Consider the following 17,506-nt stretch of genomic DNA (forward strand, 5'->3'; position numbering starts at 1 on the left):
AAGTTATTTGAGTTGTTTTTGCTCATGATGTCCTGCAGTCAGTGTTCCAGACAACTTTTTTGCTATTTAACGTGTTTCAATAAAAAATGAAGAGACACAAACTCGTTTGATTTATTTGCTCATTTGCAAGATAACAATTCAATTGAACATTTTAGATCTTCCCCTTAATCATGTCGTCTCAGTCCGACGTTGCCTTGTTATCTGTTAATGACTTGGAAATTCAAATTTATCGCTTCATTATTTGTATTTATTGACACATTACTCTGAGTCTGCGGACGACGCATGCGCAGTGACCTTATCATCGGTCAGCGTGTGTGTCTATGTGTGTGTGTTATGAGACGTGTTTTTTGGGAGTTACACAAGCTGCGGAGCGAGTCGGCTCTCACTGGACTCCCTTTTCACATCTTTTTTTAAGTAAATCTCTCGGTATTCCGCAGCAAAGTACGCGGAAAAACTCGCCATGTTTCCCGCCTGCAGGTACTCGGTGAAAGGTGAGTTTGGAGTTAGCATGTAAGCTAACTGGCTAGCTGTCTGAAGGGCGAGGGTGCAAACGGATACACACAACATCACAGCGGTGACAAGACACTTGTTTCGTGGTAGTTTAACTTTTTACTTCCACTAAACTATCCAAAAAGAGCATACTTTTCCACCTGCTAGCATCAAGCTAACATGTAGGGCAAAGTTCACTCGACATATAGGTCACTTGGACGACGTCCCGAAGCTCATGTGTCAATCAAACCCCACTTTTATTATAAGACACGAAACACAAACTATCATTTAAACTTAAAAAATATCATATTTTTGTTCTAAATAACCTGACTCTGCCTCTGGAGCTCAGCTAGCATGATGCACGTCTGAGAACGAGCCAGCTGCTGTGAGACAAATGTAACTTCTATTTTAAGATTTCACAGCTAAATACTAGTAAATAAATGTATATTAAAGTTAAGAAAAGACAACATGCGTGATGTTAGTTGATTTAAGTATTATTTTAACTGAGTAATTCTGTTTGCTTTCTTATAACACTTAAGTAACAGTTTTTAAAGTTGATTTTATAATGTGTATATATATAACAATAAACGTATTTATTTAGCAGTTTTTGGGGACACAAAAATACTCTTTTAGAATCTTATTTCTGATTTTACAAGACCTTTACGGATCATAGTTAAACTTAAGTCGAGTTGTGTCATAACTTTTTCTAGGTATGTGTGTGCAATTTTAAAGATTCATTGAATTATTTGACCAGTTTTTACCAGACAAGTCTTGTAAAGAATATTTCTGTAATATAAGTATATTTTTTTCTGTGATTAAATAAGTTATGGATCAATAAAACTGGTGAAAACGAACTAATTTCTTGTCATTCTTATGACTAAGTCAATGGAGTTCAATGTTTTAGGTGTGACTTATTTTGTTAAACACGAAAATGTCAAAACTTGCTTATTATTTACCTCTTATTAAAAAGGTTGGTGTCATTGGAAAGCTGAAGAATGTTTGATGTCATAATGATGTTAATAATTTCTTAACAAATATCATTGAATTAGAAAATTTGGCACTAAAATATGCATAGAAAAAACAAACCAATAGTCGAGATTCAACAAACAAGCCATAAGTTGTTTAAATATTCAGTAATGGAAACATACAGCACAGTTACCGTGTATTTTATATCGATTAAATTCATGGTAATCGCCGAAAAGGAAATTTCAGTAAAAAAAAAGACTTATCTTAAGACGTTTCTATTTGTTCAGGCTTTTCCTTGATTTTCTGGAACTCCTGTTGTGTTATCAGTATTATCTTGACCTTTAAAGTATATACTTTATTGAATATTGTTTTGATTGTTTAAGCGCTTTGTGACCCTGGTCTAGGGTCATAAAGCGCTATATAAATAAAAATTACTTACTTACTTACTTACATTTGACAGACTCACAAAAATATGTATATTATTATCGGGAATTCCGATGAATATTTCCCTTGCCTTCGATGTTTTGCGAGGGAGTTTTGTCGAGTAAAAACTTAAGTGTTGAGTAAAATATTGTCAGACATTTGTGGCGCGTGTACTCGATCAATCCAAGACAGTTGATAAACCGGGACGTGTGTCCTACTCCATCAGTATTGGTGTATAGTGGTGAAGAAAATTATACAAACGCAGTTGAACTGGAGGAAATACACCGTGGCAAAACGCATACATACATTTTTCTGAAATCCTTGTGATGTTTAAAGATGTTTTTGTCAACTTCGTGGTCCGACTTCTTGTTTCCCTCACCAGCACACAGGTGTATCCAGGCGTTGAGGTCGGTGGATCACGCCGGCCCGCAGCTCTACACGCTACACAGACGATCGTGTTCTTCTTCTTCTTCTTCGACGCCTCGCATCACCACCCACTACACCATCCACCCCCGGGACAAGGATCCACGATGGGAAGGTGAGAATCCTGCGTCATCTGGAGAAACTCTGGCTCCCGAGGCTATTAAAGTGGATAAAACTTTTCAAATGTTAGGCTAAGGGTCGTCAACGAGCCGACGTTTTAATAGTCGATGCCAAAAAGACGAATTTTATTTTGGGTAAACAACTTTATTAAATGATAAAACCTTCAATAAATTATTCAACATTCAAAGAGCGGTGATGGAAACATTTTCTTTATTTATTTTCCTTATTCGTTTATGAATAAACAAAATGAGCAGCTATGATTTTCAAGTCTAATTGAAAAACCGAAACAAATGTGCAAATAAATAACAACGATTAGGTTTCCAATATGCATTTAGAAAGTGGTGATGAGCAGAGAAATAAATGTGTACGAAATTTCAATTATATTTCATTCAAACGGTGCTGATGAGCAGCCTTGGAGTATAAAAAGTATAAAAAGAACAAATGTTTGTTTTGCCTTTCATGGATTTCTGTGACTCTTTGCCACAGTCTTTCTTGCAAAAACTTGTGTATTCTGTATTAACAGTACAGAAAAAAAGCTTGTATTGTTGAATTTTAGCGTGCTATTCTTCATTAAATGTAAATTATTAATGGCGTACATGTATTATTTAAAACGAAACGACAATAAATCAGGTAATTTGACTAGAAACAAAATTGATTTACGAACTGATTAAATGTTTGAATGAAATACAAACTGCAAAAACTTAAAATAATTAGGTATTTTCCTTGGTTTGCAGCTTGAATCTTAATAAAAAAGAACATGTTTCTGAATTTTTTTTTCTTCTTTTAATTACTTTTAAGGATAAATGTTAATGCTAAAGAATAAAATAAAAAGTTCCATTTGAACCAGAATCAACAGTTCTCACATCTATGTTGATCTTTTGTCATGTTTTTTTTTTTTTAAGTTAAGTTACTGAAGTAAATGTGAATTGTTAAAATGTGAAGAAAATGAATCCGCAGGAGTTATTTGAGTTCAGCCTGAAGAAGTGACCAACCTAAGAATATTGAATCAAAAATACATTTCTAATAAAAAATAGAAACTTTCCTTCTACACGTCGGTGCAAGTCTTTTATTTGTGTCCACTGCTGCAACATGCAGTAATCTTGTATACGTGTGAATCCTCTTCTCTGCTGACCCTCCTACTTGGCAACTTCCTGTTTCCAAATCCTCCTGAGATCCCAAAAGTAAACAACTCACAGTTGAAAAAGTTTGAACTTCTGTCAATCGGAAGATGCATTTCATTTCTCTTCAGTTCCAAACCACCCGAGCATTCTTCCAAGCATGTAATTGAAATTCGACTCATAGAGATGTGGGGGGTGGAAAAAAGCCCTTTGATTAAAGCTATGAATTTTCTCAGAAGGAATTGGAGCGTTTGGAAAGAAAGATGGTAAAAATAACAGACTCTGACTTGGAGGTTGAAGCGTATGGAAGTGTTTCAGTGCCATCAGAATATTGTATGATTGAAATTCAACTGTTGAAAGTTGTTTTTATTCATTGGGTTCTATTTTAAATTCACAAATCTGAAAGTTTCTGTATTCTAAAGTTATCCTTTTTTTTTTAAATTGGAATTTAAAATGATAAAAAAAAAAAAACTATAATGTTTGTATAAAGGTGCCAACATTAAGTTGTAAAGGCAAAGTTAAAAAAATAAAATATATATATATATCATTTGAGTTTTAAACTAATAAAAATAAATTAATAAATGGAAGTCCCATCAGAATATCACCTGATTTAATTTTAAATGTTTTTTTTTTATGCTGTTTTTTAAGCATTAAGCATTATTGAAAATTGATAGTTTCTATATTTAATATTTAATATTTTATAATTTAAAATGAAAAGAAGAACAACAACAACATATCAGACATTAATGTTGCCACATTTTATATTAGTTTGTTAAGGCTAAGGATTGATTTTTAAATACATATTATAGTTAAAAATAAATAAATGGATATAATAATATATCCATTATATATATAATAAAAAAATATATATATGGAAGTATTTCAGTTCATCAGAATATGGAATGATAAAAAAGTAAAACTTTTAAAATTAAAAATGCAGTTTTTTCAAGCGTTGTATTTTTTTAATTAAATGTTATAGTGTCTGTTTTCTATATGTATCATTATTTTGTTTACTATTGGAATATCAACTTAAAATGATTAAACATTTATATTGGCACATTTATACAAACATTTTATAGTAAGTTCTAAAGACTAAGCATTTTTATAAATATTTTTTTATAGTTATAAATCAATTATAAAAATAAATAAATACATGAAAGTACATAGAAGTATATCATTGCTATCAGAATACTAAATGGTTGGATTTTAAATGCTGTTTTTTAGGCGTTGAATTATTTATTTAATGCATTTGATAGTTTTACATATTTTTTGTTTGTTATTAGAATATAAAACAACATTTGCCTTTTTATATAAATATTTTTAATTTAAATCGTAAGGCTACAATTTTCTTAAACAATAGTTTTATAATTAAAAATCAATTAAAAAATGAACCAAAGTATTGTATTTGACTATTCAATAATGAGAAATGCAACCTTACAAAATAGAACGTAGTGTATTGAATTATTTAAATAAAATGTAATGCCTAAAAAAAAAAAAACATTTTTCTAAAGCAATTTCTCCCAAAAACATTTTGAAATATTAAATTCCACCCGCTCAATACTTCCAATGGCGTCTCAGGTCCTTCTTCAGTTGTCGTTTAATTATTAAGTGCGAGCAAAACTTGGGCCTGTCCTGCAGGTGTGGAGATGGAGCGATTCGCCGACGAGGCCGACGTGGTCATCGTGGGCGGGGGTCCGGCGGGTCTGTCGGCAGCCATCCGCCTGAAGCAGCTGGCCAACCAGCAGGAGAAGGAGCTGCGGGTGTGTGTGGTGGAGAAGGCCTCGCAGCTCGGAGCGCACACTCTCTCGGGAGCTTGTCTGGAGCCCAGCGCCCTTCAGGAGCTCTTCCCCGACTGGAAGGAGCGAGGGGTAAGACCCCCGTCAATCATCACGCGGTGGCGGCAAGATGGAGGGAGGGTCTCCGAGGTTGAGACGTCATGATTGCTAGTAGCGGCTCATAAAAAAAAAAAGATAAAATATGGTCAAATCAAACTTTTCACAATCATTTCCACTCAAGTGAAAGAGCTTGGGTAGATTTGCGGACGTCCTTGTCTCGTGCGAACACACTTGATCAGAGATTCATACTTGAAGAGCAAGAAGTTTTCCCTCCTCCCTGGATCCTTCGTTCAAGTCCCGGCTCATTATAAGAGGATGATTCATGTCTTTAAACGTGATTTGGGCTTTGAGAACTTAAGTGGCGCTTGATTTGATTGCAGTCCTTGGTCTGCTCAGCCTTGGGACCTTCACGGAGAATCTTCAGTTGGTCTTCTGCAGATACTCAAATCCACTCATGGCTGGCCATTTATTCAGCGTCGATGCGACATTGGAACACTTTTGTTTCTTCAGTTCTCCCACAAAATTAAATGATTTTAATTATAACTCCATTATTATAATTTTAGGCTTCAAAGCTTTTCCTTGATTCTCTGAGACTCCTGTGTTTGTCTCGGTGTTTTCTTGACCTTTTTTATGCATATATTTGATCGGGTATTGTTTTGATTGTTTAAGCGCTTTGTGGCCCTGGTCTGGAAAAGCTCTACAAATAAAACTAACTTACTTACATAGCTATAGAGCCAAGTTTCTTGTCTGATTCTCCATCAATTCCTGTGACTACATACAATATGTATCACGATACAGGGGCAACGTTGTATTGCGATCTCTTGTGATACTGCAGGAACAAGGATATATTTGTAGTATTGTCGAGTACTTGACTCTTGTGTTGCGGAATTTACAGACCACATGACTCTTGATGAAGTCGTAATTACATTTGTTTTGAAACCAAAATATGTCCAAAACATCAGCTTTAAAAGCTGCTGGAGTCGACTGTATCCTCTCGTCCTCAGTCCTCATCGGATTGAACTGCTGTCATCTAGTGTCCGTAGGTATCATTTCAACACCAAAATGAATAAACGCAGTGAATATTTTTTAATGTTTTTTTTAAAAACTTAAATTAAATACAAACCATAAAAAGAACTATAGTTGACGATGAGAAAATCCTTAAAATTAAAAATGGTTTCGGTGCAAGTTTTGAATATCTATACAGTACAAAAATATATATTTTTAATATTCAATTTTGCGAGATTCAATTATCAATATTTTCTTACTCCTCTGATTCTTACGGTTGTCATTGATACGATAAAACATTTCGCTTTGAAAGTTTTCTTGACATTTCCAAATCCACGACTCCTTTTAAGTTGTGTGGTCATGACTCACGGATCTCTGGAGTCCTTTAGGAGCCGCGAGCGTTTATCCAGTCTGGCTGATTCATGAGTCGCAGAGTTGTCTTCATTAGCGACTCTACACCAGACTTAATCCATTCTGAGTCTCTGGCTTTAGAAAAGTTAATTAGAAGGTTTCGACTGCAGCGCCGCCACAAAACACCTCAGTGAGAACCTGACCTGAATAAACGTGCAGTTAATTCACAACCAGCTGCTGGTCTCCGTATTCATGAGCTTCTCTCTCATCTGTGTTTGAATCTCTGCCTCCTTCCATTGTTCTCGGGTGGAGGTCTCGACCACCGGTGTTTTAAATCCTCCTCCTTCTCTCCTCAGGCTCCGCTCAACACGCCGGTGACCGAAGACGTTTTCAGCATCTTAACGGAGAAACGCAGGATTCCAGTTCCCATGTTGCCAGGTACCTGTTTTTAATTGCGCCCTTTAACTATCGACGGATCGTCCGAGCGCTGCTTATTTATTTTTGTGTAAATCTCCCGAGACCCGGAGTTCTTTATAAAAAGACTAATGCTGTGTCCCAAATCGCATACTACTCTTGGTATGCTAGAAGTTAGTATGCATCAGTTTAGTGTACATACTAACTAGTACGCTAATTCTCCACAGATAGTATGTCTCAAATCAAACACTGCTGCTACACACTAACCGGAAATCACATGACAGCTTCTTCTTCTACTTCTATTTAACGATGTTTCAATCAGCTGTTTGAACGCTATCGCCGACACCTGCTGGCAGCACGTTTTGCAAGTTTGGAAAAAGAAATAAAGAAAAAATATGAGAATCTAAATAATCGCGAGATATTTAAGCTGGTATCAGCAGCAAAGACGTGTTTATCCTTCTACTGCTGCGGAAAATACACCTGTAAGTATATGAATATATATGCATTTATATATGACGTAACCTCCGTTTAAAACGTCACTAAGATGGCGGCTGTTTAGTGTGGTTAGTGTCCATCGAACCATACTCGTGTTAGTACGCCAATTTAGTGTGCATGGTGCACTAAATTTCGCATACTAAGAATTGAGACGCACCAACGCACTAAAAATACTAACTTTTAGTACGCTAGTATGCGATTTGAGACACGGCATAAGAAACAAGCTGGCGTGACGAGGGGTAACAGGGCTCCACACCAGAGACATGAAGAGACTCTAGTCAACCGCGAGACGTTGGACCAGATCTGATCCTTCATCTTATCCTGTACTGATCCACCCGTGTTTCCGGCAGGTCTGCCCATGAATAACCACGGAAACTACATCGTGAGACTGGGGAACCTGGTGCGCTGGCTCGGGGAGCAGGCGGAGGAGCTCGGAGTGGAACTCTACCCCGGGTACGCCGCCTCAGAGGTAACCCCCCCGAATCACAAAGATACCCCCCCCCGGCCCCCCCCGCGGTGCTTTTTTCAAAAGGTTTCTGACCCGCTTTTCCTTCCATCAAAAGGTTCTTTTCCACGAGGACGGGAGCGTGAAGGGAATCGCCACCAACGACGTCGGCATCGCCAAGGACGGTTCACCGAAGGTGCGGCCAAACTTTTCGTGTTTCAGACTTAAAAAAGTCGAGCGTTGATATTTGATCGTTGAGTTTTCCTTTCAAATGTTGACACTTTGATGTTCTTTTCATTAATTAAAAGGTGTTTTTGTTTGTTTAAATTCATACGTTTGAAAAATATTTGAAGGCTTTTTATTTAATTACAACAATAACAAAAACAAATCGACTTTCAATAGTTTAATATTCTAATTCCAATGTTTAAAAATTAAATGTATTTAATCTTATAAGTTCAATTCATGGTATTTTAGATTCAGGTCAACAGAGATACTTGGTGATGAGCTTCTACTTCCTGAAGTGATCTTGCATCACATGATTGATCGAGTAGCTGTAATGGAATCTAAAAGGCAAGGAATTAAAAAATATATAAATAAAAATAAATAAATAAATTAAATTATTGGAATTAGAATCTAGAAATCTGTGTTCAAAGTAAAATTATAATAATTACTACAGAAAATTGTACTATTAAATAATAAAAATATATAACAATTTGCCAATATATAAATTATTGAATTAAATTCCCCCCAAAAAGATAAATAATTAAATGCTCGAATAAAACAAAAATGGCATTTTATAATTTTTATTAAAAGGTTAAAACTATTAAATGTTAAATTCAGTCACTTAATATTCTGTTACCTCCTCCTCCAGGACGTCTTCGAGCGAGGGATGGAGCTGCACGCCAAGGTCACCTTGTTCGGAGAAGGATGTCACGGACATCTGGCCAAACAGCTTTACAAGCAGTTCAACCTGCGCGAGAACTGCGAGCCTCAGACCTACGCCATCGGGCTGAAGGAGGTGAGATCCTGGCGACCCTGGAGATCCTGGAGATCGAAGCTAGAGAGTGAATGAAAGATCTCCGAGAGAGCGAGGAGTGACTCCAGTGTCTGTCTCAGGTGTGGACCATCGACGAGAAGAAGTGGCGTCCTGGTCGGGTGGAGCACTCGGTGGGTTGGCCGCTCAACAGGAACACGTACGGAGGCTCGTTCCTGTACCACCTGAACGAGGGGGAACCTCTGGTGGCTCTGGGCTTCGTGGTGAGTCCCCTGACCTTCCATCTGTCAAGGTGATGATGATCAGGTCTCGGTTGACTCTCTCGCCGAGACCTCCATTCACTCGTTTTTTTCTCCATGGGACAAAACTTTGTATATCGATCTGATTTGATTGAAAGTTGTACCCAAATGACCTTTCAATCAATCGTCTCTGGCTGAGAGTTGAAACCAGCCTGAGGAGGTTTATAATCCTGAGCTGAAAGGATCGTGTCGGACGTGACGCGGCGAGACTCAGGGTTGCAGACGTACCTGGTCTCGGACCCTCCAGGGGTCTCGCAGCTCATCTGTCGTTTCCCTCTCAAGTATTTCTCTCTCAGGAGATTTTTCTCTTTGAAACCCTGAAACCGGCACATCGTCCCGGTTCTGTCACATCATGGACTCGATAAAGCCGGTGCTGGTTCTCTTTGTCAGCGGGTTTTCAGAACCCACATGTAGGTCTTTTTCTCTAGAAGATGTCCTGACACTTCTGGGTCTGCGTTGAAAACGTTCAGCCTCTTCAATTAAAAACTAGTTTAAACGACTGAGATGGTTTCATCCCCGTCTGGTACTCTGCTGCTTTCGTCCCCCCTGATCGCCTGCTCTCCTCCCACAGGTGGGTCTGGACTACTCCAATCCTTACTTGAGTCCCTTCAGAGAGTTCCAGCGCTGGAAGCATCACCCCTTCATCTCCACCACCCTGGAGGGAGGAACCAGGATCGCCTACGGAGCCCGGGCGCTGAACGAGGGGGGGATGCAGGTGCGAGACCCTCCGCTTCGACCCCTGACGAGTATTTTTATTTTTACTCCTTTCCTTGTCCTTCCAGTCCATCCCCAAGCTGACCTTCCCCGGCGGCCTCCTGATCGGCTGCAGTCCCGGGTTCATGAACGTGCCTAAGATCAAAGGGACCCACACGGCCATGAAGAGCGGGATGCTGGCGGCCGAAGCCATCTTCCCCAGAGTCTCCGCCGAGAGCCCGGAGTCTGAGACGGCAGGTAAACATCTCGAGCCGCCAGCATGAGTCCGACTTGAAAATGAAACGCGTTCGAAAGATCTGACGCAGGACTTTGAGGCGTTGATTGGGTTTGAAGTGGATGATTTGTCGTCATGACGACGTGAGACATGTGGCACTTTAACTTCTGTTGATGGAGGTGTTAGAAAACATCAGAACGCTTCCTTTTCGCATTTTATTTTCATCACAATTCTTCTATAGTTTACGTATCAATATTGTAAAGAGTAATTCAAATCATTTTGATTTCTTTTTTTTACAATTAACATGGTATTTTTCATGGACATTTGTTCACTATTTGTGTTGCAATTAAACTTCCGGCCACTAGAGGGCAGCAGGCATTATAAGTAAGTAATTTGTATTTATATAGCGCTTTTCCAGACCAGGGTCACAAAGCGCTTAAACAATCAAAACAAATGTATACTTTAAAGGAGGACACAGGAGTTCCATTATGTCCTCTGCAGTGAAAGGAAAGATTAAATCCGACACGGTCTCGACCAGACTGAGGACGAGAGGATACAGTCGACTCAAGCAGCTTTTAAAGCTGACGTTTGGGACATATTTTGGTTTGAAAAAATGAATGAAAGCAGTTAAGACTTCGTCAAGAGTCATGTGGTCTGTAAATTAACACCAGAGTCAAGTACTCGACAATACTACAAATATATACTTGTTACTACAGTATCGTGATGCGTATCGTCCAACATGCGTAACTTTCTCGACGTGATCATGGTTCCTCAGGGCTCCACGTTCCAGAATATTCCGAGGCCTTGAAGTCGTCGTGGGTGTGGAAGGAGCTTCACGCCGTCAGGAACATCAGACCCTCCTTCCACAACTACTTTGGACTCTACGGCGGGATGGTCTACACCGGGGTGTTCTACTGGATCCTCCGAGGGATGGAACCCTGGACCCTCAAACACGCCGGTGAGTCTCGCCGACTCCGGATCAGCTCGGGGGGCCCAGTCGTTGACTCTTGGGTCGTCTCAGGTCTCGACGCGCACCAGCTGAAACCCGCCAAAGAGTGCACCCCCATCGAGTACCCCAAACCCGACGGGAAGATCAGCTTCGACCTGCTCTCCTCGGTGGCCCTGAGCGGCACCAACCACGAGGGCGACCAGCCGGCCCACCTCACCCTGAGGGACGACAGCGTCCCCGTGGACAAGAACCTGGCCATCTACGACGGCCCCGAGCAGCGCTTCTGTCCCGCAGGTGGGTCTCTGAGGTCCGGTCTCTGAGGTCTGGTCTCTGAGGTCCGGCCCTGACGTCAGCCGTGACGTCAGCCGTGACGTCAGCCGTGACGTCAGCCGTGACCTCGCAGCCAGCTTGACCTTTAAGAACCTTTACCGGTGAATGAACATTCCAGTGTGTGTCTCAGGACCAGATCTGAGATAACGATGTTTACCGTTCCTGAACGCACCGCGACGCCTTCGCTGACCTGCTTATCTGTCCATTCACTGTCTGCAAATCTGATGCTGCTCTTTAGCAAGGCACTGACCTTCTCCCAGCATCGTTAAGGACTGGGCAGCCGTAACATTATGACCTCTTCGGTCACTTCTCTCCGCAGCGCGAGTGTAGAGTTCCTGGTTGGCAGTGGTCAGTATTAGGCGTGCAACTAAAATAACTATTGCAATTTATCTTCACGATATCCATTAAAACATTTTAAACTATTAATACATAGATTTTTTTTTTGGCTTTCATATAATTTTAATTTAAGATTCATGTTTAGTAGTTTTAGACTAAAGTATAACTTTTTTTTTTAACGATTAACACGCAAATTATCAGGGCGTTTTGTTCATTTTTGTGTTGCAATTTAACTTCCAGCCGCTAGATGGCAGCAGTTTTTATGTCCTCCGCAGCTTAAGGAGAAATTTATGAGTCATGCGATTTGTAAACGCCAGAGAACTTGGGCAATCCTACAACTATATCGTTGCAATATATTGTATCGCCATATTCTTAACCTGTACTTGTATTAACGTGTATCTCTCTCTCAGGCGTGTACGAATACGTTCCCGTGGAGAACAGCGACGCCATGCGTCTTCAGATCAACGCTCAGAACTGCGTCCACTGCAAGACCTGCGACATCAAGGACCCGAGTCAGAACATCAACTGGGTGGTACCGGAGGGCGGAGGAGGCCCCGCCTACAACGGGATGTGAACTTTGACCCGACTGCTGGTCGAGATTCTGGGCGCCCAGAACTTTCTCATGTGCCTGAAACGAGAGCCCGGCGTCCGGCTCGATCATGAGTGCAGTGACGGGAGTTAATTTAAGATGATCTGATGTGTCGTGACACGTGAACACGGACCGTCGAAGGCTGCGACGTGAACATAATCTCAAGGTTTGTAATTAAATTAGTTTATTGCAGTTTTGTACAGTAGAACATCAATAAACACGCTGACAGACTCGGTGCTGCGTCGTAAACTAAACATGTCGTGGGAACAGTCGCGACCTTCACACACCAGCGAGGTCAGGCGTCGTAACATGGAGGTCGGCTCCGAACAAGACGCGACCAGAGTGAGTGAATGACATCGGAGATTTTTTACACTTTTTCCCTTTTAGAAAGAAATGAGCAAGGGGTCAAAGGTCGCTGCTGTAATCACTCACTGGTGTGTGAAGTCAAGCTAACGGGAGAGACTTTTCGAATTAAAAGCACAGTTTCACAACCTGAATTGAATCGTCTTAAGTTGAAGAATTTAATTTCGTTCTAGATTAATCGTGTTCGACCCGACGCGGTGAAAGACAAAACACAGCAGGACTTCCGAGCGACTCCGGCCGGTCGTCGTAGTTACGGCTGAATTTGCGACTCGAGCTCGTAGTTCTGCTTCTCGGCGCCGGCGTGGTCCGCCCTGGTCTTCTTTAGGACGGCGACCACGAACGTCTGGAGGCTTTTCAGGCGAACATTTTGGCGTAGATCTTCTTCTCTTTCTCCTTCTCCTCCTGGACCTTCAGCTGCACACGCTTCATCTCGTTGCTGATGGCTACGGAGAGAAGGATTCTGGATGTTATCACTCGCTCCGCCGACACACGACCGCCGGCGCTCTTATCTGTCGCCAAGCAGCTGCCGAGTTTAAACACCAGAACCTAAATTAAAACCGGGGCCACTTGGATGTGACCAGTGAGGATGCGGCGGCTTTGTCCGTCCAGCGGCTCTGATAAGAACGCTCGCCGACAAACACGGTCGCCATGGTGACCGGCTTTACAATTCTACTGTGGAAAACTCAGACCCTCTTGATTTGATGTGCTCGACAAACAAACGATTATTGTGACCCAACTTACAGTCACAGGAGGGGTTTGTGGTTTGATGTTTCTGCAGGTGGGAGCGAGTATTTGAAGTTAAACACTTTAATTGGCCGTCAATCACTCGATCAAAGGCAGGTGTCAGCGCAGTTACGTGTTCAAATCAGCTTACAAAAATGTTGGTAAACAACAAAGCTCTGTGTGGCTCCAAATTATTACTTCTTTAGACCCCGCAGTATAACTCCTCTAGGCTCCGTAGTATAACTCCTCTAGGCTCCGTAGTATTACTCCTCTAGGCTCCGTAGTATTACTCCTCTAGGCTTTGCAGTATTACTCCTCTAGGCTCCGTAGTATAACTCCTCTAGGCTCCGTAGTATAACTCCTCTAGGCTCCGTAGTATTACTCCTCTAGGCTCCGTAGTATTACTCCTCTAGGCTTTGCAGTATTACTCCTCTAGGCTCCGTAGTATAACTCTAAGCTTTGCAGTATAACTCCTCTAGGCTCCGTAGTATTATCCCTCTAGGCTCCGTAATATAACTTCTCTAAGCTCCGTAGTATAACTCCTCGGGGCTCCATAATATTGCTGTAATAAGCAGTTTCAGTTTTGCTTCCCGAGGATCAGTTGTATAACTCTGAGGCTGAATACGTAGCAGTAATAATAAGTACTCTACTTCAACATAGTACTATGGTATAAGGAACCCAAAATAGTTCCTGTTAAGCAACACAAATGCGTAAAAGATTTCAAACTCAATGCTATCAGTCACACAGTAAAATAAAATACACATTATAATCCAGTGCACTAAATGGTCAGAATAATAAGGTTCTGGTCCACACTCACCTTTGTCTTCAGGTGCGATTCCATGAGCAAGCTTCAGGTCCGTCTGCACAACAAAAGGAATTAGAGTCAATTGTCTTCCAACTACAACTGAGTTAAATACGTCCACCAGGAGGCGCTGTGGGTTACCATGGCGGTGGGGAACTCCTTCAATCCCTGCCAGGCCTGAGCTCTCCGGAAAAGAGCCTTTGTGTTCTTCTGGTCCAGTTCCAGTGCCTGGAAACAAACAAGTTCTCGTGTTTCGATGATACTAAAAACAATAAAATCAACAACTCGTTTCCATGTTCTGCATTTTCGGGCGCCTCACCTCGTTGCAGCTCTCTTGCGCCTCCTGCCACAGTTGCAGCTTCAGCCTGCAGGCGGCGGTGTTGAGGTGGCAGCTGAGGGCGGTGGGCTCCAGCGTCTTCTGCTTCGTCTCCTCCAGAACCTCCCGGCCCACCTCCAGGTACCTGGTGGCAGAACCAGACATGGGTCAGGAGACCTTACATTCCAATACATCGCGATACAGGGGCAACAATACAATATACTGTAATACTGTAGTAACGAGGCTATATTTGTAGTATTGTCGAATACTCAACTCTGGTGTTGCATAAATTACAGACCACATGACTCTTAACGAAGTCGTATCCGATTTTTAAACCAAAAATATGTCGACTGTATCCTCTCATCCTCAGTCATCTTGCGAGTTTTAAATCGTTCCTTTAGCTGGGCAGGACTTATTTGCTGCCATCCTGTGGACGTTAGTTTAATTGCAACCCAAAAATGAATAATGCAGTGAATTTTAAATGTAATTTATAGAAAATGAATCCATAAAATAACTATGATAAACAATAAAATGATTTGAAAGCCAAAAAAAAAATGGATACAGTGCGGTTTGATGCTGTATTGTGAAAAAAAACCTTAATATTCAAGCGCAGTCTTTTCCTAAACCCATGGTGGTTACCTCAGGGCTTTGCTGTACTTGCTGACGGCGCCGTTCCAGTCCTGGCCCTTGAAGAGTTTGTTCCCGATGTTCTTCAAGTCCTCAGCCACTGACAGAACCTTGTCGACCTGCCAGACCACAGAAGCACCAGGATTAAGTCACGGGACGTCCAGACCCCGGCAGGAAGGGGGCGAGTCCCTCACGTCTTTGAAGTCCACCACAGAGTCCTCCGGGAAGTCCGGGTAAGCGTCGCCGGACCCGTCGTCGGCCGCGGACCCCCAGCTGTCGCCGTCGTGATGCTCGCCACAGTCGCCGATGGCACACGGCTGCGCGGAGGAGAAAAAAATGATCACAAAAGAAGTTCGGATCAGACATTTTTTTTGGGGTCAGACCTTGACTGGAACGTCCTCGTTGGTGTCCACGGCCTCCAGCACCTTGACCACGCCCATCCCCTTCAGCACCTGCCCGAAGATCACGTGTTTCCCGTCTAAATGTGGCGTGGGGACGGTGGTGATGAAGAACTGCGAGCCGTTGGTGTCGGGCCCGGCGTTGGCCATGCTCAGGAGTCCGGTCCGGTCGTGCTGCGGAACCACACGGCGTCAGAAACGGACCACAAATGGACCATAAATTAAAAAAGCTGACTCCAGTTCACCTTGTAGTGGAAGTTCTCGTCCTCGAACTTCTCTCCGTAGATGCTCTCGCCTCCGGTGCCGTTGTGGTTGGAGAAGTCTCCGCCCTGGATCATGAACTTCTTGATGACTGACGACAGCGGGTCAGTCGGGAGTCGAAACGAGTCAAAACGAACGCTGGCGTTCACTTACTTCTGTGGAAGGGGCAGCCCTTGAAGTGCAGAGGCTTCCCGGTGGCGGCGCCGACGCCCTTCTCGCCCGTGCAGAGCGCCCGGAAGTTCTCCGCCGTCCTGGGAGCGACGTCGGCAAACAGCTCCATGACGATCCGGCCGGCTGCGGACAGAAAAAAGGTCACATGATCAAACCATTCATACGGTTATTTAAAAAAAAAAAAAATCATTAATTTTATTAAAACATGCAAACTCACTCACGCCCTTCGGTTGCTATAGCAACATAGAAGTGTGCTTTTATTTTGAAACAATGACTGTGCAGAAATGAGCGTTTAACAGTTAAAAAAACAACGTATTGTAATCGTTTCATATTAATCGACTCTCTTGCACTCGTCGACTGACACCGAGCGGCGACGATAAAAACCGATGAAATCCGAAGTTAATATCGATGCATAGAGAACACGTGGTTGAGCTGCAGAACAGAAATATTGCAGCTCGGGGGTCCAGACGTGAGTTCGGGGGTCGACACGGATGCGAAGACGATTGTTTTGTCAACAAACTTCATTCACGTGCAGCAGGTTTTTTTTTGTCCGGTCGCTCTCTTGACGATGACTCTTGAAAAAACGCCTTGAATGAAGCTAAGCGGCTAAAGCTAACTGGACGTTTGACGTACGAACGTTTAAAAGAGTTTTTTTCTGACCTTTCGCTCCGCCGACGTCCACGTCGAAGAACACCCGCGGGTTTTCGGGGTTTGACGGTTTGTCAGAAGGCGCCGAGTGAGACATGTTTGAAGGAGGGGGACGGAGGAGAAATGTAGAGAGACTAGTTTAATGCTAACTGAGGTAGCCGCCGGTAATTTAAGCTAGTGCCGCTCACCGGAAGTTGGAATGCGGAGGTTCCGGGTAGACGTTTCAGAATAAAGCAGTGACGCTGCAGGAGCGTAAATATTAACAAATACTATTTTATTAGTCGACATTACAGAGGCTTAGAATCGTGTGTTTTTTTATTATTATTATTAAAAATGAGATTATGATTAAAATGCGAGCGATGCAAAGGCATTAGTAAGTAAGTAAGTAATTTTTATTTATATAGCGCTTTTCCAGACCAGGGTCACAAAGCGCTTAAACAATCAAAACAATATTCAATAAAGTATATACTTTAAAGATCAAGATAAAACTGATAACACAACAGGAGTTCCAGAAAATCAAGGAAAAGCCTGAACAAATAAAAACGTCTTAAGATGTTTCTTAAAAGAGTCAGTAGATCCATCAAACGCAAACGCATTAGTCATGTTAGTAACTAAATCATTTTAATATTGAAATAGTCACGTGTTTTTATATCAACACACAAACACTCCAGATGATGTTTCTCTTGGC

At 41.8% G+C, this 17,506-nt stretch overlaps 2 protein-coding genes across 2 annotated transcripts; one reads left to right on the forward strand and one right to left on the reverse strand.

The window, feature by feature from the left end:
- The first annotated feature begins 318 nt into the window (after positions 1-318).
- etfdh (electron transfer flavoprotein dehydrogenase) lies at positions 319-12,742 on the forward strand. The gene is made up of 13 exons (XM_087798474.1): positions 319-491; positions 2,261-2,416; positions 5,178-5,407; positions 7,087-7,168; positions 7,990-8,108; positions 8,203-8,280; positions 8,956-9,102; positions 9,201-9,341; positions 9,949-10,092; positions 10,160-10,328; positions 11,081-11,263; positions 11,327-11,548; positions 12,331-12,742. The coding sequence occupies exons 1-13, from the start codon at positions 461-463 to the stop codon at positions 12,492-12,494; spliced, it is 1,866 nt and encodes a 621-aa protein (XP_087654600.1). The 5' UTR covers positions 319-460; the 3' UTR covers positions 12,495-12,742.
- Positions 12,677-16,996, reverse strand: ppid (peptidylprolyl isomerase D). Its single transcript, XM_087798475.1, has 10 exons — positions 16,831-16,996; positions 16,153-16,293; positions 15,984-16,090; positions 15,724-15,912; positions 15,535-15,657; positions 15,353-15,459; positions 14,717-14,858; positions 14,539-14,625; positions 14,413-14,455; positions 12,677-13,315 (listed from the first exon to the last, which is right to left on the reverse strand). The coding sequence occupies exons 1-10, from the start codon at positions 16,913-16,915 to the stop codon at positions 13,227-13,229; spliced, it is 1,113 nt and encodes a 370-aa protein (XP_087654601.1). The 5' UTR covers positions 16,916-16,996; the 3' UTR covers positions 12,677-13,226.
- Between the last annotated feature and the right edge of the window lie 510 nt (positions 16,997-17,506).

This window comes from Callionymus lyra, chromosome 9 (assembly GCF_982586985.1).
Source record: "Callionymus lyra chromosome 9, fCalLyr1.hap1.1, whole genome shotgun sequence".
NCBI classification, from domain to species: Eukaryota; Metazoa; Chordata; class Actinopteri; order Syngnathiformes; family Callionymidae; genus Callionymus; species Callionymus lyra.

Excerpts from the sequence above, each read along its gene's own strand:
- ppid (XM_087798475.1), bottom strand. The coding sequence starts at position 16,915 with ATGTCTCACTCGGCGCCTTCTGACAAACCGTCAAACCCCGAAAACCCG. Across the intron at positions 15,658-15,723 it reads ACGAGGACGTTCCAGTCAAG|CCGTGTGCCATCGGCGACTG; the intron begins GTCTGACCCCAA and ends TCCTCCGCGCAG. Across the intron at positions 13,316-14,412 it reads AATCGCACCTGAAGACAAAG|CCATCAGCAACGAGATGAAG; the intron begins GTGAGTGTGGAC and ends TTCTCTCCGTAG.
- etfdh (XM_087798474.1), top strand. The coding sequence starts at position 461 with ATGTTTCCCGCCTGCAGGTACTCGGTGAAAG. Across the intron at positions 2,417-5,177 it reads CAAGGATCCACGATGGGAAG|GTGTGGAGATGGAGCGATTC; the intron begins GTGAGAATCCTG and ends CCTGTCCTGCAG. Across the intron at positions 10,093-10,159 it reads TGAACGAGGGGGGGATGCAG|TCCATCCCCAAGCTGACCTT; the intron begins GTGCGAGACCCT and ends TTGTCCTTCCAG.